Source organism: Sciurus carolinensis, chromosome 7, assembly GCF_902686445.1.
Source record: "Sciurus carolinensis chromosome 7, mSciCar1.2, whole genome shotgun sequence".
In the NCBI taxonomy this organism is placed as follows: Eukaryota; Metazoa; Chordata; class Mammalia; order Rodentia; family Sciuridae; genus Sciurus; species Sciurus carolinensis.
In genome coordinates, this window is record NC_062219.1 from 117,032,906 (window position 1) to 117,059,683 (window position 26,778).

Here is a 26,778-nt window from a genome sequence, read left to right on the forward strand (position 1 = left end):
CACTGTAAACGTCACCTCCAAAGTGAAGTGGTAAACAGCTCTCAGCCTCCGGGAGGGCGAGACCTAATTATTCCTCGCTGTGCACTCTGTACCTTTTTACTACCAATTGGTGTTTCATTGTCTTTGATAAACAAGATAATTGATATAAATGAATGTGATCCTGTAAAATGGTTCCCCAATAGCAGGTTTTCATGCTGGGGTATAATTTTCCGTATGGCACATTACTGTTAATCTTTAAGTGGATAGATTAGTTAATCAGCCTTCCACACAAAGACATTAGGTGAGTCACCCCTTATCAGAGCCGACAGAAACACTGGGTGTAAATAGGGCACAGGAAAAAATGACTTATGGTCACTTAGTGAGCAAGAGTGTGTGGCTTTTTAGGGGGAGGCTTAGAGTTGGGAGGACCATGCCAGGAACGTGTCTTGGCAATGACGAGGAGGTGCAGCCTCCACAGGAACGGGATAGAGGCAGCGTGTGCTCAAGAAGGACATGGCTCAGCCTTCTCCCCTGCTTATCCCGAGCCCTTGTCAACCAGAATGGGGATTTTCGCAGCACCTACTGACTTGCAGGCTGAGAATCTTAAACAAGAAAGCTTGAATGTGCTTGCTTTCTTCTTTTTTTGGAAAAGGGCTAGGGCTTTGCAAAACTACCATTTTATTTCATAAATTAGTACTTAACCTTCTCAGTCCTCTGTTGGAAGGCTTTCTTTAGGAAATTTTGAGGACCAAGCTAGCCAAGGACCCACACAAGTTTACACCTAGTTGGGAAGCCTGGAATGAAAGACTCGACCCTCCACCCTGAAAAACCTGTTCCTCTCTCTCCTAAATAGAAAAAAAAAGTGGGTAAACACTTCGAACGAAATGGCACATCATGGCTTCTTTTAGGGGAATTGGTGCACCTTACACTTTGGAGTCATGTTGTTTTCAAAAGTAATAATTAATAATCACTTACCTTGACCAGGGCATTCTAATACTGAGTTTAAAAACTCGTTTACACTCAGGGCGAGGAAAGCCGTAGTGAGGCAGAGCTCTCCCAGGACAGCTGTCTGGCAGGGCTATCACAAAGCCTTTCACAGATCCGGCGCGCCAAGGGTGGTTTGCTGTCCAGTTTAATGTCATCTCTTCACCGAGTGAATGGGCTGCCTCCCTCCCCCTCTCCCACTCTTGAAAGGTTAGCCTTTCTCCAGAATAGAACAGGTTTTTCCTGCAACATCTGTCAGCTTGGCAACGAGCACACCCTAAGGAAATTATGAACATTTGAAGACCATCTAAATACTGTAGGGAACCTTTTCTCTCCCTCTTCCTCTTCTCTCCCCGTCATCCCCCAAGAAAGTGGGACAGCCACATGGCATTTTCAGTTTCGGTCTCACTAATAAATTATAAACCCATTTGTGTCTGTGGTTTTTTTTACAATGTATTTTGATTTGCTCCTTCCATTGTGTTAGCTCTTGAAACCTCCAAGCAGCGACTGTCCTACAAGGCAGCTGTGAGCAGACCCTTTTGTTTAATGAAAAGAGACCCCCTAGCCACTGCACTGTTAGCACAAAGCAGCTTCTTTGGTCTAATGACTCAGATGATCTTGATCTGATTCAGTAGGTCAGAAATTGCTGTCCCCAGCAAATATCGACCAGAAAGGAACTGCTTTCTCGGTTATTCTCAAACTGCCAGCTGCATATTACACTAGCAGGTGCTAATAGTTTTTTGCAGGTCAGTAGAATTGTTATTGGCTCTTCCTTCCTTTGCCCCTCTCCTTTCACAATGACAAGGTGGCTCATGAGAATAAAAGTCTCCCTTCTTGTGCTGCACCCAGATTTTTGAAATGCTGGTCCCACTCACCCTTTCCACATGGGAAACCTGGCTCTCCATAGCTGGGCAAGTGCCAAGTCTGGGTCTTGTTTCTCTGAAACTCCCCAAATGTTCTTGTAAACCTTGTCCATTCAGTCGTCAGTGTTAAGAGGAAGGTAGGGAGCAGAAGGGATTGCTCTGTTTTGTAGGTGGAGAAAGTGAGTTGGGGTAGCCAAGCGGTTTCCTGAAGATTGCCTAGGAAACTGTTCACGGGACCAGGCCAAGCTCTCTGGGGCCTGCTTTCCAGGCCGTTGCCTTGCCCAGTGACTCCAGAGCAGAAGAGGCAAGGCATGAGTGGCCCCGTCCCCCTCAGGCTTACAGTGCAGAGAGTCATGGAGGGAGAGTTAGAATGCAGAACAAGACACTTCCTAACAAACAGGCAGAGGTGAAAATATTCAAAACGAGTGTCATTTAAAATACTGCATTCATTTTTTTTTATTTCTCAAAACACTAAGTATAAACTACTAAAATAAGTAAAAAACAGTAGTAAAGGTGTTTTAAAGTTACCTTTATTATATTGTATATAAGCCCTTCCCCCCCTTTTTTAACTGCACTCTATAAATCTACCAAAAACCATAGCATGATTCTGTTTCCTCCATCTGGATTAACTTTGGCCTCCAGAATGTAGTGTAAATTGCGTGTTTCACCAGAATATTTTTCTGGTAACTACTTCAGAAGTATGAGTGGAGTTGTTCCAGAACACTCCAGGCTCTGACTGCCTTTGCAGCTGGGGAGCCAGATTCCCCTTGGGAGGTTTCACCTCACCCACACCCCTGGGCTCCAGCCCCCTGGAACCAAGAGTGTCCCAGAAGCAAGCTGTTCCCTCAGGATTCTGAATTCTAAGTCCAGTGTTCAGAAGTTTCAGCCATCTTTTCTCCAGAGATCCTTCTCACACTACTGAATCCAGGATGATGTGTGGGGCTGAGATCTCAGAATTTGTTGTTATATCTAATCTTTTTCTCTTTACCTCTAAAGGCTGTGATAGGAAGATTCTGCTAAAGTGGAATTAGAGGGGCATCTTTGCTACAGATCTTTTTGGGGCATTTTCTTTATAGCATCCAGAACCCCACTTAGTATTTGAATACCTCACTATTGAACTACTTTTTGTAAAAACTCAAATTTTATCATCATTGATGCATTTTAAAGAAGCTTTATTCAGTGTCTTAAGACTCAAAGGTTATCCCTAATCCCAAAACCAGTCTGTTAGGGTTTGAACCAAGCCTCCAGCTTTAAAAAAAAAAAAAAAAAAAAAAAAAGTTACTCCTTTATTAAAGGAATTAAAAAAAAAAAAAAAAAACGTATTCAACTACCACTTATTCTGTGGGACTTTAAACAAGTTTTTATAGATCCTTTGTTCTTTGCACAAAGTCAACAAGAAATATTCCAAAACCTATAGTGACAACTCTGCTCTTGGGTCACAAAATTGTTGTGACCTGACAAGACCTTTAAACCAGTAGTAGTGTGAAACAAAAATATGTCTGTTGAGTCAGACTTCTTTTAGGACATAAGGAAAAATAAATCCATGTTAAACCCTAACAGTGCTGTTCATAGAAAAAGATAACCCTTATATTAAAATTTTTCCAAAAACTTTGAGGTTTCCAAAACTTGCAAAACCATTTTCAATGATTGCATGTTGGGTATTTGAGTTACCACATGAATAAATTCTCAGTGTTTGGGAAACAGATGTGGAATCTCTTTCTCTGATAGATCATGTCTAGAAAAAGAAAAAAATCACCCCAATGAGATATTGCCTATTCAAACCCAGAATTGAATGTTTAGGATATCTTTTTTTTTCCTACACCTGGAAATGCCTTTGTCCTCAATTTCAAGGCTCTCCCACAGAGCGAATCCCTCTCTGATACACTACAATAGTTACTGCTGCTAAAAGTCTGATGCTTGATTCTTTAGGGCTTTTTTAAATTGAAGATTTTCTCAGCTAAAACCTCCAGCATTTAAACTGCAGGATTTTCAAACTACACAGAAGAGAGTAAACCATATAGTTAGTTTTGGAATGTGATTTCTGTCAAAGGCCCCAGAGTGAAGAGACAAAATTTAATGATCCTAGTGAACCTGCATGTTTGAGACCCACTGTCCCTACCCCATCTCACCTCTACCCCTGACGATCACCTTCTCTGATTTCTCATCTTCTCCAGAGTGGGCTGCTTCCCCTGAAGGGCTTAGAGCTATAGCTTTACTTAGGTCTGCATATGTTTGAAGAGTTGGGGAGAGCACATTTGAAGTTTAGAAGTGTCACCTCTTCTTTCCTTCGCTAAAGTGGAGCCCAGCATGACAGGTGAAGTATAATCTTAAGATGTGGTATGGATTAGGCAAACTTGGTGATATGAAAATTGAAGCTGGTACAAGAACAATCCAAATACAGAGTTAAATGCTAATTAAAACAGCCTAAAAGGAAGGAAGCAGGAATAGGCCCTCAGGGGAAGGGGAACCCAGCATTCGAAAAACTGTGGCCTGGCGGGTTTGGAGAGGTGGCCATGGCTCGGTCCTTTGGGACTGTGTTTGGGCAGCCTTCTCACAGAGAGACTGAGGAGCACTTTGGGAAAGGAAAGTTAAAAATTGTATGCCACATATAATTGATTGTTTTTTGGAGATCTGACATCATCTATGATTGAAAAGTGGTTCTTCTTCATCTAATAGATAAAACTAGGAGCCTGTGTTGAAGAGTGTGTTTTTGCAGCTTTTTGATAGTTTCTAAGAAAGATTGGCTTGTTCTCTAATTAGCTATTGTTCTTTTACAGCTGTTAAGACGTAACAGCTGTGGGTATTTTTTTCCTTGAGAATTACTGCACAGAAGGTTGAATTGCATCGGGTTGGAAGCCTGCCTGATCAACAAGTTCCTATGTGGGCTTGGGATAGGCCCTGAGGGTGCTAACCCCTAAAAAATAGTAGTTCTGTGGGGGGATATGAAGGCGTGACCTGCAGCTAACAACAGCTGTAGTTGTCTTGTTGACCAGAAACACTTGGTTGGTGTCTAAATCTTAGCAATGGAGAAAAATCTTCTCTGAGCCTATTAAGTACTTGTTTGCTGCGTGAGCCGTTACACTGTTAGAAAGCAATTTTGTAATGAAAGCAGCCAGGGAAGCATTGAATAAAGTCCACCACAAGTACAGTTTTTGAAGATAAAGTCCTCTGTAAGTGCTAAATGTTATTTCATTTTTAAAAAGCTGCTTCAGATGCATTTTTTCCCCACCTCTCAAAGGTGATCTCTGGAGACAGTTAAATAACATGTCAGTCTTATCTTTAAATATAGCTGGTACAGGTGGCCCTCAGGTCATGTCCTAGTGAAGTAATACTGCCTTTTTAAAAATTTATTACTCCTGAATTAAATTTACTGGCAGACTGTTGGCCACCCCTGGTGCTGCGCAGGGACGGGGAGCAGTAAAGTGGTTTTCAGATCACTTTCTCTGCCGTTCCCCACAGTCTGAGTCATTCCGATATTCATACACGGCAGAATGTATACACTTTGTTAACATGCAACTTTTGCATTCAGAAGCAGCAAATTAAATTTGTCTGAGCAGAATTGCTGTGTGCACGGAGGGGGAAAAGTAATTTCTGCCCAGGCAGCTCCCCTTTGCCTTCTGCTCCCAGCACAAGCTATTGTAATAGGTGCATGGCTGAGGATGGCAGAGGAAACCCAGGAAGAGGCAGACGCAAGATGCTGGGTTTTGGCAGTGTGCATTTGTAAACAAAGTGACACAAATTGGGGCAGAAATTCCAGTGGGACCAAGGGAGGAGACTGGAAGACTGGAAATACAACCCAAAGCCGAGTCCCATCCAGATGGTGTTTTTAATAAATTTATCAGACGCGTATGAAAGACGGTAATGAACATTCAGAGCGGGAGTGGCCCAGTCCCGCTGGGAAGAAAACCAGCCCGGCACCTTCTGTGTGTTGCCGTCAGGTAGAGTCACACTCTAATTTTTCCCGGCACAAAGACCACAGAACGTATTCAGACCATTAAATATTGGGCAGCCAGCTAGGCGGGCAGAAGCATGTGTTTCTAGGAAGAACAATTAATGGTAGGATTATTTCCTGCTGAAATGGAGGAAGTGGCTTCTGTTAGTGAAGCCAGTGGTGACATTCAGGATAAACCTCTTCTGTCAGAACACCTATAATGTGACTACAGTGTGAGATTAAAGAACCTTTTATATTCTTCAAAAACCGTGTCATAATCTGTTCCTCCTTCCCTTTTGCCCTCCAAAATGGTTTCTTCATCAAAAATATTTTAGTCAACCCTGAGTGACCAAACACTGTATGTGGGACAAACTTTTAGGGAGACATTAAGAGGGTGGAGGGGGTGCAATGCTTACATAGCAACTCTCTGCCTCGGGCGTATTTGTTTTCTTTTTAATGTTTAGGTCAAGACCCAGAAATTGATCATACTTTACTTTTCTAAGAAAACTTTCACTGAGAATGCATTTTTTTCCTGCTTTATTTAGTAACTTTTAGTTTTTCTTAACTTTTGGTCAGGAACTATGTTAAGCAAGATGAAGTGCCACGATCTTACATGGGTATTATTTTATTCATTCAGCAAAAGTTTATTGAGTACCTACTCTGTGCCACATACTACTTCTTTACAGTCAGAAGTCCCTGCCTTTGTGAAACTCACAGTCTGAATCTCTTAATTATCAGGTTTGGGCAGATTGACAAAGTGATTTGGATATTAAGAATTGGTACAGTGCTAGAATGATTGTCTCATCTTGATGACTTGTCAGAAGGTCATCATCATCTGGGAGTTTGTGCCCAGACCCCTGTCCTCTTCTTCCATCTTAGAGGCATCATTTGGTCATAATACTATTAATTAGACTCATTATCAAAAAGTAGGAATGAGAAGTAAGAAATATGCTAAGCTTTTGATGTTGCAACCCTATGAAGTAGGTAGCTGAGTTGATTATTAAGTCGCTAGCCTAGTTCTAGAAAAAGTATTTTTTTTTAAAAGAAATGTGGGGGCTGGAGTTGTAGCTCAGTGGCAGAGCACTTGCCTAGCATGTCGTGTGAGGTACTGGGTTTGAGCCTCAGCACCACATAGAAATAGATAAATAAAATAAAGGTATTATGTCCACCTACAACTAAAAACATATTAAAAAAAAAAAAAAAGAAAAATAGAAATGTGGGACTGCCAGGCGCTGTGGCACTAGTCTATAATCCCAGCGACTCTGTGGGCTGACGCAGGAGGATTGCAAGTTTAAAGCCATCCTTCGTAATTTAGTGAGGCCCTAAACAATTCAGTAAGACCCTGTCTCGAAAATAAAAATGGCTGGGGATGTGGCTCAGTGGTTAAGTGCCCCTGGGTTCAATCCCTGGTACTAAAAAAAGAAAAAAGAAAGAAAGAAAAAGAAGTGTGGGATACAGGGTAGATTTCAATGATGTGAGTCAGTTTCCATGTCTGTAAGTATGGGGCATCTGTGTGTTTCTATGTTAGGCTCCTTTTATAGACACAGACTTTGACTAATAAACATTAGTGGATAATTATGTCAGGATCATAATAGAAACCATAGTATACTCTTCTCCAGTACAGAGATTATAGGATTTCTTGTTAAGAAGACAAAATTCTTTATAGTAGCATATATGTTGGACCACCCAGAGTGCCAGAGGGTGGTATTACTGGAGCAGTTTTGCTTAGAGAAAGTGAACAAATCTTCTTTAATAAGTTCATTTATAAATGTGACTATGGAAAATGACTTAGAAAGGCTTGTCCCACCCAGCCTTGTTGCCCAGAGCTTGAAACCGTATCTAATGATTTTGAGATAGTCTCTGATGTTGATGTACTAATTGAATCAAATTATCTAGTGACAAAATTGTGAGGCAGTAAAGTATAGCATAGGTGGAAATTAACAGAATCGAGAAAGACAACTGGTGAGACCTAGTAGTGTCTGTAGAGGATATCAACATTTGAAGCCATGGTCAAGGATTTTATCCTTTCAGAGGCTTACATCTTTCTGGTTTTCATAAAAATGGTGTTAAAATGTGTGAAATTTAAAATAATCCCTATGTGTAAGCTTTGGAGGACAGGAACAGTCAGATACTCATTACCCAGCTTAGGAGACAGAGCGTCACTAAACCTTTGAAGCCCCTTGTGTGTCCCTCCCCCAAGATCATCACCAGTATCTTCCTACCTAGAATCTGAATTTTAGAGTCTACCATTCTCTAGCTTTCCATTATAATTCCACCACATAGTATTATTAAGTAATATAAGTGGAACTGTATTTTAAGTGTTTTCCTATCACTTATTCTTAACGATCTTCCTGTGTGAGATTGATCCCCATTGATAAAATGTAGCAGGAAAAAGGAAAAGAAAAAACTTTTTCTTCTCTTACACAGAGAGTACTTCTATGTGAGGGCTTTTCTCTACACACCAAAGCAATTCTCCAGCAGTGTCCTAGTTCATTTCTGACACAACAGAAGTTAGTGCAGACACCATAAGACACAAGCAGGACGTCCCCAGGTTACCCAGAACTTCTGTCCAGCTTGGTGACGGACCAAAGGTTCCCACAGTCCCCTTCTTGGATTTGATATTTCCTGAACTCTGGGAAACACATTTACTAGTTTGTTATAAAGGATATTATAAAGGATACAGATGACCAATCAAAGAAGAAGTGCATGTGGCGGGCGCGTGGGGAGGGGCAGAGCTTGCATGGCCTCCTGAATGGACTGTCACCCCAGCACGTTCACAGGTTCAAAGACCCAGACGCTCTCCCAGCACCACAGTCGAGAGAGTTTCATGGGGATTTACCGTAGAGGCACTGTCGATTATGAGCTCAATCTCAGCCCCTCTTCCCTTTCCAGAGGATGAGGAGAGGGCCTGAAAGTTCCAGCCTTCTGATCATGCCTGGTCTTTCTGGTGAACAGTCCCCATCTAGGAGCTCACACAGCCACCTCATTAGAATAACAGACACTCCTGTCACCCTAGAAATTCCAAGACTTTAGAAGCTTATGCCAAGAACCAGAATCAAAGATTGAATGTTAGAACAAAAGGTTCTCCTGGAATCCCTGTCACAAAGGTTTTAGGAGTTCTAACTCAGGAACCTAGGGCAGAGACCAATACATCCGTAGTATATTTACACAATATTTATTATATAGACACATATATATAAAGTACATAGAAATAAAAAATTACACATAGCTCTAGTTCATTTTTATTTTTTGTTCAGTAGTGAAAGTGTAATCAGTAGACAAGCTGAGCAGCAGACTAGGCATAAGTGAAGGGAATTAGTGAACACAATCAATTTAAGAAATTACTCAGAATGCTTCAAGGAGAGTAAAAAGGAAAAAAAAATACAAGAAAGGTTAAGAAGCAGGGAGATGGAATTAGGAGTTCAACATAGATTTAATAGGAATCTAAGAATACTGAAAAACAGGAAATGAGAGAACATCAGTATTCAATAAAATAAGGGCCCCAAATTTCCAAAACCAATGGGAGCATTGTGGTGGTTAAATTGGGGTATGGATTTGGTGGGTTTGAGGGATGCCCAGGCAGCTGGTGAAGTATTATCTCTGGGTGTTAGTCTGTGAGGGGTTTCCAGAAGACACTGGCATTTGGATCAGGAAGACAGATCTGCCCTCAGTCAGTGTGAGTAGGCACCGTAACTCAGTTGAGGACCAGGGTAGAACACAGAGGCAGAGCAAAAGCAGATTTGCTCTCTCCTCCAAAGCTGGCGCATCCATCTTCTGACTTTTGGACATCAGAACTTCAAGTTCTCGGGCCTTTGGACTTTGTGTGAGGGTTATGCCATCAACTCCCATAGTCTCAGGCCTTTGAACTTAGAGCTAAGCCGCTGGCTTCCTTCTCTTTCTAGCTTGCAGGCAGTGTGTTGTGGGTCTTCTTAGCCTCCATCATACATGAGCCAATTCCCATAATAAATCCCTTTTCTCATATGTGTTCTCTCTCTGTATACCTTATTGGTTCTGTTTCTCTGTAAAACCCTGACTAATATAGCTATAGTGTTCACATTTAGTCCAGAGCAGGATAAATTCACCTACACATGGGTACAACATAATATAATTGCAAAACATCAAAACCACGGAGAAATACCCTTGAAATTAAAAGGAGAGAAAAAGCAATTATTAGAGTTTGAGGGATTGTTGACTTTAATGGACAAAATAGTAGGGGCCAGAAGACTATGGAATAATAGCATCATGGTACTAAAGAAAAGCAGCTTTTAACTAGGAGCTTATATCCAATTAAAGTAGTTTTGAAGAGTGTTGGCAAATTATACTGTGTTAGTCAGCTTGTTCATTGCTGTGATCAAGAGACCTGACAAGAAAAATTTTAGAGGAGAAAAAGTTTATTTGACACTCATGTTTCATCCGTCCATAGCAGCTGATGCCATTGCTCTGGGCTCCAGGTGAGATAGAACATGGCAGAAGGCCTGGCAGAGGAAAGCAGCTCAGGACATGGCAGCCAGTGAGTAGAGAGAGCTCTGCTCACCAGGGACAAAATATGTACCCCAAAGGCACACCCCAGGTAACTACCTCCTCCAGCCATACCTTTCTGCCTATAGCTACCACCCAGTTAATCCATGCAAGTGGATCAATGCACTGATTAGATTAAGGCTGTTATAACCCCATCATTTCACCTCTGAACATTCTTATATTGTCTCACACATGAGCTTTGGGGAACACCTCATATCCAAACTATAACATATATTTTCAGACAAAACTTTGCCGAATACTAATAGATGTGTCATCAGTTGAAGAAAGTTGAACCAAGAAGAGAGGATATTAAAAAGTAATAGTGAAGAAATTGGTGAATGTGGATAAATAAATTGTGATTGTATGAAATAATAGTAATGACTAATTTAGAGAATATAAAACAGAGTAGGACTAAAATGTTAGATAATAATGACAAGCCAGGAAGCAATTGCTTTAAAAAATATTAAGGAAAAAAAATGTTAAGGTCTTCTGTATTGTTCAGGAGAAGGGAATATGCAGTTTTTAGCTTTAGGCATTGTTGAGTCTGGTATGATTGTTTAAAATTTAAGAATAACTAGCAAAAGAGTAGAAATGAATTGTATAACTTCCAAACCAAATCAATAGAGATAATTGGTAAGGGAAATAAAGAAAACTATCAATTTGTTAGAAAATTGGAGCAGAGTGGACAGAAAGCTAAGGGAAGCAATAAAGAAGAAACTTGTAAATAGAAAGTAAAAGACTCCAAATATATTTGTAACAGCAGTTTATGTAAGTCATGTAAATATGTCAATTAAAAGACAAAGGACACTGAAATTGTTTTAAAACTATTGTACGTTATTTACAAGAAATCAGGAAATTAAAAAGTAATGTGATACTAAGAAAATAGTACCCAAAGTAAAGATGCCATAGTTATTTGACATCAGATAATGTAGACTTCAGGGCAAAGCCACTATTAGGAGTAAGAACAGTATATAATGAAAGATTTAGTCTTCTAAGAAGGTATAATAATTCTAAAATAATATATATGAAATGATTTGATCCCAGAATATATAAAACAAAATCCAAAGAATTATAAGGAGAACTTGAGAAGTCTATAGTCATAGCAGATTTTTAACAAATGTCTCTGAAAAATCAGTAAGCATGTAAATGATTTTAATAACACAATTAACAAGTTTGATTTAACAGACATATTTAGAACCATCCAACCCTCAAATTAGAGAATGCACACTTATTTTCAGACACACATGAAATACTAAGAATTAATCACATACTGGACCAGAGAGCAAATCTCAAATTCTACATGCTCATTATTGCACAGACCACACCTTTTGTCTGCATTGCAATGGAATAAAAGATCAGCAAATGAAAAGATGACATGAAAAATTATACTTGGAAAGCTAAATACATACTCTGAATGAAAAGAAAAAATCATAATTAAAATTAGAAAACATTTGAAAGTGATCAACTTTTGAAATACTGTATATCAGACAAACATATGTTGAGGGACATTCTACATAATACCTGACCAGTACTCTTTAAAACACTGTATGACTTTGTTGGTGGGACTGCAAATTGGTACAACCACTTTGGAAAGCAGTATGGAGATTCCTAGGAAAAATTGGAATGGAACCTCCATTTGACCCAGCTATCCTGCTCCTCAGTTTATACCCAAAGGACTTAAAATCAGCATACTAAAGTGGTGCAGCCACATCAATGTTTATAGCAGCTCAACTCACAATGGCTAAACTATGGAACCGACCTGGATGCCCTTCAACAAATGAATGGATAAAGAAATTGTGGTACATATACACAGTGGAATATTACTCAGCCTTAAAGAGGAATGAAATGATGGCATTTGCCAGTAAATGGATGGAATTGGAGAACATCATGCTAAGTGAAATAAGCCAATCCCAAAAAAAACAAAGGCCAAATGTTTTCTCTGGTAAGCAGATGCTGATCCATAGTGGGAGTGACTAGAGAAGAATGAAGTAACTTTGAATTATGCAGAGGGGAGTGAGGAGGAGGGGTGGGATAGTGGGGATGGAAAGGACAGTAGAATGAGAGAAACATTATTACCCTATATACATGTAAGAAATCTTTCAAATAAAAATAAGTAAATAAATAAAATAAATAAAACACTGTATGGTATGTTAAAACTTGAGGATAAAGGTGAAATAGGAGTTCAAAGTAAAGTATCAGCTTTAAATACATTTATCAGAAAACAAAAAGTTTAATGAGTTAAGCATTCATGAGTTGGGGATGCAGTTCAGTGGTAAAGGACTTGCCTAGTACATGCAAGGCCCTGGTGTCCATCCCCAGCACTGCAGAAAGAAAGAAAAAAGAGAGAGAGAGAGAGAGAGAGAGAGAGAGAGAGAGAGAGAGAGAGAGAGAGAGAGAGAGAAAGAGAAAGGTGTTAGGTATTCATTTCAAGTAGTGGGTAGGCAGGGTGGGAGGGAGTAAATCCAAAGGAACAGAAGGAAAAAAATAAGAGAAGTATTTAGTGAAATAGGAAATACAAGAAAAATGAGTGTTAAATGTAAAATTTAAACTTAAAATGTAACATTTTCCTGAAAAGACTAAAATGTCTAAAACAATTTTGAAGAAAAGAAGGGAAAGATTGGGGGGAGAAGCACTAATCTTATGAGATTTTAAGATTACTGTAAATTTATAGTAACCAAGACAGCATGGTAGAGGCACAAAGGTAGGCAGAGCAACCCATGAAACAGGATAGATACCTTAAAGAGAGATGCCGGCGCATAGGCAAACATTATACATGACCAAAATAGTGTAAATTAGTGGGGAGAAGGATGGACTGTTCATTAAATAGCACTGGGGAATTTGGCCATCCTTATGAATAAAAGATGAGAATAATCCCTATCTCACAGCATTCCAAAAATAAATTCTAAGCAGATTAAAATGTGAAAAGGAAAATCTGAAAACTTTTAGGAGAAAACACAGGAAAATACCTTTATGGACTGGGTATGGGAAATAATTTACAAATCAGAAAGGGAAAGCTCAAATCATAAATGAAAGATTAAATATTTCAACTCAGTGTTAACCTACAAAAGATTGGCATCCTGCACATCAATTATAGAAGGATAATAGAAAAATAGGCAAATGGTAAAAAATAGGCAGTTTACAAAGGAGAGGTGGAGGTTCAACTTCTAAGGAAAAAAGGTAAAGAACTAATTCCACACTATTGAATCATTTCATACTCTCTGTCCATTACCAAGAATTACTTTCAATGAGTTGAAAGTAAATGTTTACAATTACTTTGGTGAGTAATTTTGACAAGATCCAGGGAAGTTGAAGAAAAACATGGGCATGAGTATAATTCTTTTCTTTATTTGTTTCTTTTAATTATGTTCTTCTATTCTATGCAGCAAGTGTATATTCCTTAAGGAAACTCTTAACCAGGAACACAGAGAAACACTTCTATTTGTAATGGAGAAGAAAATGTTAATGATCTAAATGCCCCTTAGCAGGGAGCTGGATATATACGTTTTGGAATTACATGAAAATACTTTATAAATAAATGATCGAATTTATGTCTCTATTGATGTTCCTTTATCCTGGTTTAACGTATGTGCTAGGTGTTACTATTGTTCACCAAATATCCATTTTTTCCTCCTGGTATCTCTTCTGTGCACACAGCAGGGTGGCTCTTTCTGCCCTGCCTAACCTCTTAAAGCCATGTGACTTGCCTTGGCCAATGGAATGTGAGCAAAGTGGCATATTACTTTAGGGAAATATTTTAAGAGCCAATGTCCAGATCATTCTCTTCCCTGCTTCTGTGATTGTCAGTATAAAACCTCTGTCATTGGGATCCCTAAGTGATATAATGAGCAGAGCCACCTGGCTGATTAAGTACAAAATGTGAAATGTGAAAAATAAATGTGTGCTGCATTCAGCCACAGAGGGACTGGAGGGCTGTCTGTCATTGCAGCAGAGCCCACCCTAGAGTGCTGTCTCCCAGCTCAGCCCAGCATACTGGGCATCTTATGCCGCTTCTCTAAGTCCTCTCTCCTTAATTATGGAATGCTACCTCTTTTCCTACAGATGGCAGTATCAGGACTTACCCTCGGAAGATAGTTCTTTACCTTTGTTTTGTCATAGGGAGCTTGTCTTTGGACCCCTTTTCTGCCAGGAAATTGTCCTTGTGGATAATTTCACCAGTTGCTTGTTTCTTTGGAGTTAAGCTTCAGAGTCAAGGGATTCATCACCAGAAAAACCATCCTGTTCCTCTCCCTCCTTCCCTGCATTCCTTCCTAGTCTGTGGCCATTCCCATTTTCAAAAAGCAAAGCAATTAGTGAAGGATGTGAGATGAAGTGTTAAGTCTAGGCTTGTCTAACTTTAGAAAATAAATTCATTGCTCAGAAGATTCATGTAGGATTATTTATTCCACATCATTATAAAGTTAGGAGTGTTTTGAGATGGTGGTAGTATTGCTGACTCTATTTTCAGAGTGTGATATGCTGAAAAATATAGCAGGTTGACATTGTATGTTTTGTCTATAATGTCTAAAGGAAATTGCAGATTTTGGTAGAAACCCTGTAGAAAAGGCCCAGGGACTTAAAATGCCCTTATCTTTTATGACTGTCTTCTCAGTATTTAGAGAATCTTTATCATATTGGGCAGCCATCATTTTGTGGAAGCTCTTGACTTTTATAAATGAGCAGGTTAATATGGACTTGGAGTATACAGAGAGACTCAGAATCAAAACACAGCTGGTTTTTCAAGATACAGCAGTTCATGAACAAAGGAAAGAGCATATGTGTTTCAGTGACAGAATAGTAAACAAGAAGAGGAAATGAATCACGGCTGAGGCCAACTATACTTTTGGAAAAGGGATTGGTATCATGTCCTGGATCACTTTCCTACTTTGTAAATTCTAAAATATGGAATTTATGAATTTCCCACTTACCATATGTATATAACTGTAGCTATTAATTTCAGTTGCTGGGCCACTGATGTAGCTAAGTGTTAAAGCACCTGCTTAACATGCGCAAGGCCCTGGGTCTGTTCCCCAGCACCATACACACAGAGATCTCAATTGCTGTATAGTTTCTCACAGTGTATCTATCCCCTCTGCATTTTATAGGTTATTATGTTTCTTTCTAATAAGATACTCTAGGATTAATTGCTACATATTTGGTTTGTTCTAACCTTAAGTTCAACTTCTTAAAAATTATTTGGCATGGAAAGTTCATGTCTTAAGATAATCAAGATGTTCTAATTTCCTTTTTATTGTTGATTTGAGATAGTAATTAATGAATTTTGTTCTGCTCATGCTTTTTCTCTTATCCTGATGCCAATCTTGGGTTTACATTCACAGTTCCCATGGAGAATGTTGCAACAATTGCTGATTGTGCCAGTGTAATTGAAGGAGTCAGTCGGAGCCGAAATGCCTTGCTGAATGGGGACACTAAAAATTATGATTGGGATTCTGGCTACACGTGTCACCAGCTGGGAAGTGGTGCAATTGTGGTTCAGCTGGCACAGCCATACATGATTGGATCAATACGGTAAGAAGATTAAAATGGAACTATATGTATGAAAATTATATTTTGGTAAAATAATGACTTCAGTAACTTCAGTGATGAAATTCTCTGAACATCCAAAAGGGGTTGGGAGTGGAAGGCGGGGACAGGAAGAGCCCAGGTGTAGGGGCTGGGACTGTAACTCAGTGGTAGAGTGCTTACCTGGCATGTGTGAGGCACTGGGTTTGATCCTCAGCACCACATAAAAATAAATAAATAAAATAAAGGCATTGTGTCCATCCACAACTAAAAATAAAAATAAAGGTCCCAGGTGTACATTTGGATTTCTGGTGGGGAAAGGCACCATCAGGCATGTGGGGGACTAGAGAAGAGGCCTCCTGGGCTAGGTTTACCCCATCTCAAGTCTCCATTTGCATTGGCTAGAGACAGGGTAATGTCAAGAGAGGTTTTACATAGAATGAAAAATTATTTTCAGTTTCAATAAATGATTACATATGAACCACACAGATTTGAATATGAAGCATGGTTCTGAAAAATCTTGTTAGTGACCTTTGTGTCTGGGTTGTTTTTTATTTTTCCATTTTGTTAAGAAAGGCTTTTTAACTTGCTTGATTTGTAGGAATGTGTAATTTTTAAGTGTGAGCCTGGCAGTGCCCCTCGAGAGAATACTTTTAGTTGAAGAGAGCCATCTGGATCTTGAGTAGGCTGCCCTGCCCTGCCCTGGCCTGGCCTGGCCTGGCCTCCACAGTGCTCATGTAAAAAATGTCTCTCTGTGGATCTTTCTCAGTCTGTCTGGGGTGGAGGTATTGGAGGCTCGTGACTGCTCCCCCATCCCATCGTGTGCCACATTTGCCATGTCATTTCTGCACTCTTCCTCAAGACAGTGTGTTTAAAGAGAGAACTGACAAAACATGAGGCAGGAGGAGTGTGACAGGCACAGGTCTGTAGAGGGGCTAATAACCCCAGAGGTTTCCCAAGCACCCTGAGGACTTGCTGCTGGATTTCTTGGCAAATTCAGACTGTCTTTTTCTTCATTGAATTGGCAACCCCTTTTCAAGGGCCATGTCATAGACTGCAGACCATAAGGGAGTAAATCAGAGAAGCCTTTAGTTTAGACTGCAGGCCAGATCACTCACTTCATGCTTAGGCAGGGGAAGGAGACCAGCTACAACCGTCTAGACAGGCTACCAGTACAAATAAAACTCTGTCACTCTGTAAACAACACCCCTTTCCTTTCACTCAGCTGCATCCACTAACTACTCATCAACCTCCTACTTAATAAGCTATTCGAGAATTTTTGTCATAGATTATGTGAAACTTGCCTGTATATTTCCCATTATAATCTATCCCTCTTCACTTTAAAAATCTGGGAAACAGTTGTCCTTCTTTTGTCTTCTGGTACTCCTTATAGTCCCCACAATTTCTTAAAGATTACCAGTCGTGTCTCTGAGATTACATCTGCAATTTCTTTCAGCAGGCTTGGGGTGTAACTCATCTGAGCCAGGAGACTTGAAATCATTTAAATTGACTGGATACTCTCTTTCTTTCACTTCACCTATTTGGGACTTCAATTTTCTCTTTATTATGTTTGTTCTGCCATTTCTAATTTGAAGGCCAGTCTTCTTGCCAATGAAGATTGAAGCAAACGGGCAGCTTAGTAGTTGTACCTGCTCTCTTGTGATGTTCTCTTTATTCCATTCACTTTCCTGGTACTTTGTGCCCCCTCCCCACCATGGCCCCATCTGACAGTGTTCCTTGTGCATCTCAAACCAAGGTGTCTAAAGTAAGTTCTTCTGTCCCTCCCCTTCTCAAGTTACCTCATGGCACGACTCCCTGTCTCAGTCAGCAGCACCCCCTCCCTCTAATTTATCTGTTGCCTGAGCCAGAAACATGAGACTTCTCAATCCCTTCCTCTCCTTTTCCTCCCCCTCCTACCAGCCAGCCCTGAGGTGCTGGCAGTACTGCCCCCAAGCACCTCACCAACTCACCTCTCCTCCATCCACTGCCATGACCATAGCTGCACCTTTGTAGTTTAGCTTCTCTATCTAACCTTCAGACTTCCGCTGACCCTCCCTTCTCCACCCACACCCATCCCTCACCCCTTACCACCAATCTGATATGGCTACAGTCCTCACTAAGAGGATTCATGGCTGCTCTTTGCCTTCAGGAGAAAGTGCCAATGAACCGTTTAACAGCCTTCTGACCTACCTTGTCTATCCAGCCTCTTCTCTCGGCCTCCTCCAGGCCGTGCAGCATCTTGACCTGCCTTGCTGTTTAGCGGTTAGCACATGGTGCCTGCTCTTTCTTACCCCCTGCCTTCAAATCTCTGATCATGCTGTTCTCATTGATGCACCGCTCACCACCTTCTCGTTTCCCCCTTTACCTGTCTTTCTTACTCCCCGCTCCAGATTTCACTTCTTAGGGAATGCCTCTCAAGCCTTCCTTCATCTCCTGGGCTTATTGAGACATCCTCTTCTACCATCCCATGTGTTCTGTCTGGAGTTCCTGTCACAGCATTTGTATTATAATTGTTTACTTGCTGGCTCCTCCCAGCCCTACCTGGCATGTAAACCATGGCAGCTCCAAATAAGCTTTTCTTGACAGGTTAAATGTGCATGAGGCGGCCTGTCAAGATGGCTGGGGCAAATCATAGCAGGTATGGTAGGAAATCTACAATATTCGTTTCGGCAGGAACCTCATGAGGCTGTTGCCAGGGTGACAACTGAAGACAAACAGGATCTTCATGGGACAAGGCCACCTTGGCCCCTGCCTCCACCAGAGAATCAGAGATGTTGAATCTGACTCCAGAAAAATGTGTCATTGGGGCTTAAGGCAAGAGAGTAGTGCCCACTTGGTTTTCTTTAAATGTGGAATGAAAATGATTCCCCTGAACAATTCTTCTTTTCCTGACTCAGAGGGAGGATGATGAGCAGGAACACAGCAGAGGCAGAATTGTGTATCTCAGCACAGTGTGAAGCCTCTAACTTCCATAAGCCCAGGTATTGTTTTTTCAGTAAGAAAATCCATGCAACTGAAACTCCATATAACTAGCTGAGCGTTCAAAGAGACACGTCTCAGTGAAACTAACATTATGTTGTCAGGAACTGCATTTGCCTCTTCTGTGACATTATTAAGAGGAAAGGGAGAGAGATTTCCTAGCCACCAATGCCTGTGGACGGTGCTGGATATCTTGGCAGGCTGCAGTTACAGTAGCTGATGTGCCCAGATAGACACTTATTGATAGGAAACTAGATCAGTGGCACCTCTTCATGGGGATAGGTAATTGACCAGTGACAGGTTGATTAGTCAGTGACATTTGACCCTCGGCTTCTATTGCTTGTGATGACTAACTTACTCTCCTAGTCACTGTGTCTGCAGCAGCCCATGGTTCTACGTCAAAACCTAGAGAAAAGAGTTGCAGAGCTAGGAGGGCGGAGAGCTGGGAAGCCTCGGCGAGGCGGGGCCCAGTCACGTGGTACTCAAGCTTTGAAAATTCAAGGTTCTTTGCAGTTGGTGATTTCAGAAGCAAAGGTCTCAAGCATGGTTTATTTTGATCACTGCATTCTTTATTCCAAAGAGAGGATGTAATTGTTTTATGGATACGATTTCTTTTGTTTGGCTGTTTCTTCCAAAGGAAGAAACCATTTCTTCCTTTCCTGAGAGGTTGCCCTGCGGCCAATAGGCAAGCAGAGCTTTCTTTCTTAAAGAAAATGGCCAGCAGGAGCCAGTCCTCCTAGCATGTGTGGCACCGATCCCCTGTGGCTTCCTGATGAGGGGAGCTTAAAACGTCATCTTGGTCTTCTGTCTAGTCCTTCTTTTCTTTCATTTATTCAACATTTACAAAACCTTTTACTCTATGACAGCCACTGTAGTAGACACTGGGATACAGCCTGAATAAAGAGTAAACATTGCTCCTGTCCTGGAGCTGATGTTCCAATGAATGGGGGACACAGACAGCAGACAGACACTATTCGCAGTATGTCAGACTTTCACAAGGTCAGCAGGGAGAGGTGTGGAGACAGTACCATTTTAGGTTAGGTGAATGGAAAGGTAAACTGAGAAGGGTGACATTGAATAGAACCTGGGGTCCTGGGGTGGGCACCACAGACATTGTGCCAAGGCCCTGGGGTGGAAAGCACACCTGGCATGCTGCGGGAGCAGAGCGAGAGAGGGGAAAGCAACAGGAAGGCCAGGGAGGGGTTTGAGAGGTATGGCCCAGGATGTTTTGTTGCTGTCTCTGTACACAACACCAGCTCCTAAAGCCATCGCCCCACCCCACTCCCATCCAGTGTTTCATGAGTACCAGGAGAGGGGAGGAGGATCAGAAATGGGAGGCCCTCAGGCCTTAACAAGCATGGCACCTTCTCTGCTCCTGGCTTACCTTGCTCCACAAGCTCCTGGAGAAGCAACAACAGGAGGTGTCCTAGGGTGGTTGGTTAGTTATTTACTTATTTATTTATTTGTTCATTTATTTATTATTTCGAGATGAGGTTCTCCCTGAGTTGCCTAGGCTGACCTCAAACTTGCTATCCTCCTGTCTTGGCCTCCCAAGTAATAGGGATTACAGGCTCTCAGGTAACTGGGATTCTCAGGTGCCACCCTGTCCCAATGGAGGCATCCTAGTTCTCGACCATTTAATAGGACATTCTCTCTCTCCTGTTTTTCATCTCTGTCTAGGCAACATAACTGGGAAATAAAGGAGTTTGTCTGTGTTGTTGCTAGGTTTATAGACATAGCAAAATTTACTCATTTTATTTTAGAGAAAAAGAAAGAAATTACCTGGAATGTACCTTAAAAGCAGGTAATTGAGTAGTAATTATATCATTTTCATGCCATTTTTAAAACATTAAAATTTAAATAACAGGAAATCTTTAGAGGCCTGACCACATAAAAAGACCAGGGTAGAGTCATAATAACCAACCAAATCTGCCTAATGTCTTAGTTTATAGTCCCTCTGTCGCCTTAGTTTAAGACTTATTATCTTTCTACTTGCTAATCATGATATCCTTTTAAATGTTTTCAGGGTAGGATGAGAAATCAAATATGCTATGCATTAAATACACCTATCACCCAGTCTTTTTCAGCTAATAAATGACAGCACTTTGTTGAAACCCTAATTATAGGATAGTCAATTAAATTAACAATTTTTAAATTAGCTTGAAAATAATGGTTTTATAATTGATATGAGCAGTTGTGTAAGTAAAATACCCATAATGCTTTAAGTAACAAACCTAATTGTAAGTAGATGAGATGTCCAAAGATAATGCAGTGCTAGATGCAGCTGAGTATACCCAGAGCCTCTCTCAGTGTTGTGGGGATTAAGGAGTTAATGACAACAATACCTTGAATTCCTCAGTTGGAATGTATATAAATGCAGTATATTAGGAAACGATGGGTCTAGCCCCAAGTGTGTTCTTGATGGGTATCCATAGTCTCTTTAGTCCGTGGGATAAAGCTCTTTTTATTTTGCAGCAGGAAAAAAAGCAGTTCTACCACTTCTAGAAGAACAGCACAGAATGTCTACACCACCAATCAGTTTATGTCTTGCCGTTATTAAACCTAGATTAAAAAGAAGAAATAGGGTTGGGATTGTGGCTCAGTGATAGAGCACTCGCCTAGCATGCATGAGGCCCTGGGTTTGATCCTCAGCACCACCCAAAATAAAGGTATTGTGTCTACCTACAATTAAAAAATCTGAAATATTAAAAAAATGAAGAAATAGCAAATTGATTCTTTAAAAAAAAATTAATTGCATATGCCACTATAGTCCTTATTTGTCCTAACCTGTTCTTCTTTCTCTCTGAACTGTCTGAACTGTCAAGCCCATGCTGGCTTCAATTGCCTTTTCATACTGGATGGCTACAGCCAACTCTAGATTATCTATTCAGTTTGTAAATTATCAAGATTCCTTTTAGTCTGCTATTTTTCCTTCTTCCTACTGCTTACCACCCTGCCAAATGATTGCACATTCTCTTCCCTCCCAGAGGATAGGCACAGAAAATAAGGAGAGGAATCAGACCATTCCATTTTGTTTCCTACTGAATAGCTCCACATGAGGGCTCAGTCAGTAAGGGTGGGGAGAGGAATGGAAGCTAATGGCTCAAATAATATTTGTAATTGTTTGAGTATTTTCTGCATTTGTGCTGCCTTCAATCTCTAGTAGGACCATAGATAATCTCAAATTGAAGATAGTGATTTTTAAATATTGTGATGGACTTGGATCTTTGCAGCGGATTTTAAGCGCCTTCTTGCATGGTTCCGTGTGCTGTGAGTACTCAATAAACACTCATTGACTGAACTGACAGCACAGTGTGTTAGTGCCACTAAAGGGACTTCTATCTATCAACTAAATTGGACATCATATTTGCTCAGTGTTGTCTGATCTAAGTGTATGTGAGGAAACTGCTAAGAATCCGGCACCCCCATCAAATGACTGAGATTAAGCTCTGGAGTTAGGCGCTGACATTAACGCAGGTGAGGGCGCTAGCCTCCCTCGTCGCGTTCTGCTCCCATTTCATTCTGCCCGAGTGCTGCACCAGCAAGCAGTACATCTATTTACATTAAGACAGCCTTCTTTGCAACCTAGAGAGCTAGAAATTTCCTTTTTATAGTCTGAAGAATACAACAAACATCTAAATATATGACTCCTCTGACTTGGATTAAGATTGCCTATAATTCTAGTCGAAATTGAAAAGATATTTTACAAAATTTACTTCATATCAGTCCTGCTGAGTGTCGTCTGTCACAGCCCTGAACTGAGGGACTCTTCCTTGTCTCGCTGATTTATTTACTAAGTGTTGTTCCTCTGTGCCTATCTGCATCACGCCGAAGTCTTCTCTTATCACCCTCAGATCTCAGAGCTCTGTTCCCAGAAAAATCGTTGAAGAAGGAATTATATGCATGGTTCTCAGTCGATGCTGGACTTGAACTGTGTGAACGCTTTAAGGAACCAGAAATGCTAGAGCCTAGACAGCAGAATTTGGGGGCATGGTAAATAGGCCTTAGCCAGTTTCATACTAGAGAAATTTTAAGAGCAGAAAGTATTGCTATGGCAACTAAGTTGTGTGTGAAAAATACAAGAGGGGACTAGAATTCAGATGTTCTTTGAAAAAACAGGAAAGGTTAAATGCCCAAAAAATGTGTTTGTGTGTGTGTGATTTACCTCACGTGTCAACCATTTCTCTCTCTTGAGTGATTGGGGAACTTGACAACTAGTCATCATAAAATATAGCTGGATACATGAAAGGAAAATTCCTTTTAGTTTTCAAAGATTAACCCATCAAGAAGACATCTTTACAGAGGATTCAGCCCCATTTGACCTGCTATTTCATGTGCAAGACATGCTTAGTAATTACTCAGAATTGTTCTTTGAGATACCTCTATGACAAATACTCACTTCTCAGTCATCTTAAAAACCAGAATCATTCTCCTTGGAAGATCACATGAAAGGAGCATATCCAGACGCCTCCTCCTGTGGCTCTGCTTATGCAGATGCTGTACAAGCTGCTGCCCTGGGATGGGTCGTGCAGGGCCACAGAAGTGTGGCTGTTCTCAGGAGGCCAGCAGCAGCATCGGACTTCCAGCAAATTGACTAAAATTTCTACACATTTCTACATCAAATTGCTTTAATATATCTTTTATGTATTAAGTGAATAAAGCTATTCTGAATGTTGATGAAGGGTGACAGTCACTTAAAATTAAATCTTTAAATTAATCCAAAGAAGTAATCTACCTTTGAAAATCTTCACATCCCCCAGGTACCCTTAACTCAGAGACTTTCCCCCCAGGAGCCCAATTTTACCACCTCATTAAGATGTTTGGGATGTATCTTAGTAGCTCCTGATGTTAGTCTTTCTTTCTTTCTCTCCTTTTAAAGCTTAGCCATTAGTCCTTTGTAAACTAGTGACCACAGAGGCACTTGACCAAAACATTCTCATATATCTAGTTAAGAAACTCCAAGACCAAGAAGTCTTCCACCTCCTCCTCTTGCCTCACCTGACTATCCCCCTCCATTTCTGCATCCTCCTCCTAGGAATAACTACCATGGTGATGGGCTGCTGCCCCTCAAGGACTCTTGAGCAATTCTCTGAGGTCCTTAGGGGCTTCACCGATGCTGAGAAATCATATTTTTCTGCTGTGTTGCCTCTTTCAAGGATGTATCAAATTCATATAAAGGGTATTGCTTATGTAGGTAAATGCAGAGTATGCTCTTACTTCTGCCTGGATTTTCTTTCCTTGCTGCCCTTAAAACCTAATGCTGAGGATCCTCTTTCTTCCTTCTACCTTATGAGACCTGAAACCACGTACGTCCCTTGATGATTATGACATTATGAGCCTTTGCTGCATGATTGTTTTACTGTAACCAAACACAAGCCAGGATGGTTTAGGTTTTCCATGCAGTTTAACATTTAGAAATGGCTAATGGTTCTCTTGGTTCGTGTGTCTGACAATTCTTGAGGGTTAGCTGTTCTCCCTGTCTTCATTTAGGAGACCAAGAAACCAAAGTGTAGTTCGGGTCCTTCTCCTCCTTTGCACTGTGAGCATGGCAAGACAACTCGGGCTAAGACTCCATCTCCAACGATCCCAGCTTGTTGCTCGGGGCTACAGCCTCCTGTTGTCCTAATGAGAAGCAGGAGAAGGCAGCTCATCCTCTGGTTCAGCCTACTGGTTTCCTAAAACGAAATTATAGAAATTTCCATTAAATGTTGCAACTAAGACCTATCAACGTTTGTGTATTTGTGTTTTTTGTTGTTGTTGGGTTTTTTTTTTTTTTTTTTAAGTTGTAGATGGACTCAGTACCTTTATTTTATTTATATGTGGTGCTAAGGATTAAACCCAGTGCCTCATGCATGCTAGGCAAGCGCTCTACCACTGAGCCATAACCCCAGCCCCACGACATTTGTTTTGGTTACTAGCTCCAAGGAAGCTTGCATATGGGTTGCATTTGACTACAAATAACAGAAAATCTCATTGAGAAAGACTTATAAAATGTTTTTTAAATTTTGTTTTGTTTTGTTTTGCTTTTGACTGTTTGAGGCTCATGTAACAAAAAGTCCATAAGGGTGTGGTTTTACAATTCAGTGAGCTCTGCAGTTTTCTTGTTCTTTTCCACTTGTATTTTCACCCCAAAGAAACAAGACAACTGCCTCAGCTTTAAATACCATGCCTGTGTGGAGGCAGGAAGTAGCAGGGTGAAGGGATAAAAGTACAACAAACCTTACCAGCCAAATCTGTTCCTTTCCATTAGGAAAAGCCAAAGCTTTATCTGAAGTCCTACTCTGCTGACTCCAACTTGCAGTTATCAGGTAGAACTATGTTATGTGGTCAGCCGTAGCAAGACTGGCTAAGAAATTGATTGGCCATGGAAATGAGTTGGCTTACCTAGCCAACAGCTCTGCCTTGGAACACTGCCTCTTGCATGACATTTTACATCTGCTTTGGAAATTTTTTACATATCCTCACATTTCATGTGTTCTGTTTATTTAAAAAAAAAAACACTTTTGTTAAGATGTAAGTCACATACCATATAACTCACTCATTTAAAGTACGTAATTCAGTGGAGATCTTTTTTCCCCCATTTATTTTATTTTTCAGAGTGCTTTCTTTGGTTTATTTTTTATTGGTAGTGCTGGGTGTTGAACCCAGGGCTTCCTACTTGTTAGGAAAGTTCTTTACCCCTGAGCTACATCCCCAGCCCTTTCTGTTTTATTTTTATTTTGAAGTTGGGATCTCGCTAAGTAGCCCAGGCTATCCTCAAATCTGTAATCCTCCTTCTTCAGCGTCCCAAGTAGCTGGGATTATAGGCGTGTGCCACCATGCCCAACCCACTTTATTTTTAAAAGCAACCCTTTGAACCCACAACTTCTGGATGTATCTTAAACAATACTGTAATAATTATATTTTTTATTATTCTCAGCTTCAAAAATGTGTATAATTTTTTTTAAAAAATCTGACTTTGTACTGTCCAGTTTGTAACCAAAATGAGAGGTTTTACTGATTACATAGATTTGATTTCTTATTCATGAAATTTGCTTATTAAAAACCTGTTTCCATTATAAACCTTTTATCTGGTTTTCTGTATCTAGTTTCTTACTTTACCAGTGTAGTTGTAACTCATGCACATGAGGAAATTTGGGGTACAGGACAAGGTCCCAAGCACTTTTTCTGATTGATCAAAATAGGCTGATAGCCCAGTGGGACAGTGTTTGCCCAGCAAGTGCTAGACCCTGAACTCAATCCCCAACATTGGAAAAGAGTGGGGGGGGGGACAAAATTTTAATTGGTGTAGTTTTAATATTGTCAAGTATATTTTATCATACCTGAATTTGTTTTTAAATTGACATCCCATATGGAATCTGTTAACTAGAAGTATTTGGTTAAACCCTGCATCTGTTTACCCAACCAGATTATAGAGAGTTGACTCTTCTTCTGTACACAGAAATTAGAAACTTCACTGCATATTCATGTTATCTTGTAGTAGCAAATTATATCAAAAGTCCCTCTAGAAATAACATTTTCAGTGTTTAATATCTGAAGTTTAAAAACTCATGACCACCTGCCCTGGAATGAAACAACACAAAAGACCTGTGACTTTCAAAAGGGAAATAGGCAGTGATCATAATACTACCTCCAATCTGTTCTTCCTTGTAAACTAGGTTAATATTTTTATTATTGTTTTCGTTTCTCTTGTTTTTTTTTGTAGGATTGCAGTGAGTGTTTCTGTCTTTGGGGACATTTGAAATGAGAAGTACACTCCGTGGGAAGATAATTAGAGCAGTACTGGGATTTTAAATCTTGGGAGAAGGAACTCAAATATCCTCTGGTTTTTCTCCCGCCATTTCTATGTGCCTTCCTCTGCAACCATCTTTACCCTCCCTAAAATGTGTTTATGATCAGGGCATTTAGCTGCTTTCCAACAGAGATGCTGGTCAGATTGTGGGTTTATAAGACTGAAAGAATGAACCATAGTTCAGTGGAGTCACTTCATGTCTCTGTCTCCTC

General features: G+C 40.4%; 1 protein-coding gene across 1 annotated transcript in view; it reads left to right on the forward strand.

The window, feature by feature from the left end:
* Window positions 1-26,778, forward strand: part of Btbd9 (BTB domain containing 9) — a 387,287-nt gene that overhangs the window by 276,314 nt on the left and 84,195 nt on the right. Inside the window, exon 8 of the mRNA XM_047557540.1 lies at window positions 15,612-15,801. Within this exon, the coding sequence (XP_047413496.1) occupies window positions 15,612-15,801 (190 nt within the window). The remainder of the gene's footprint in view (window positions 1-15,611; window positions 15,802-26,778) is intronic.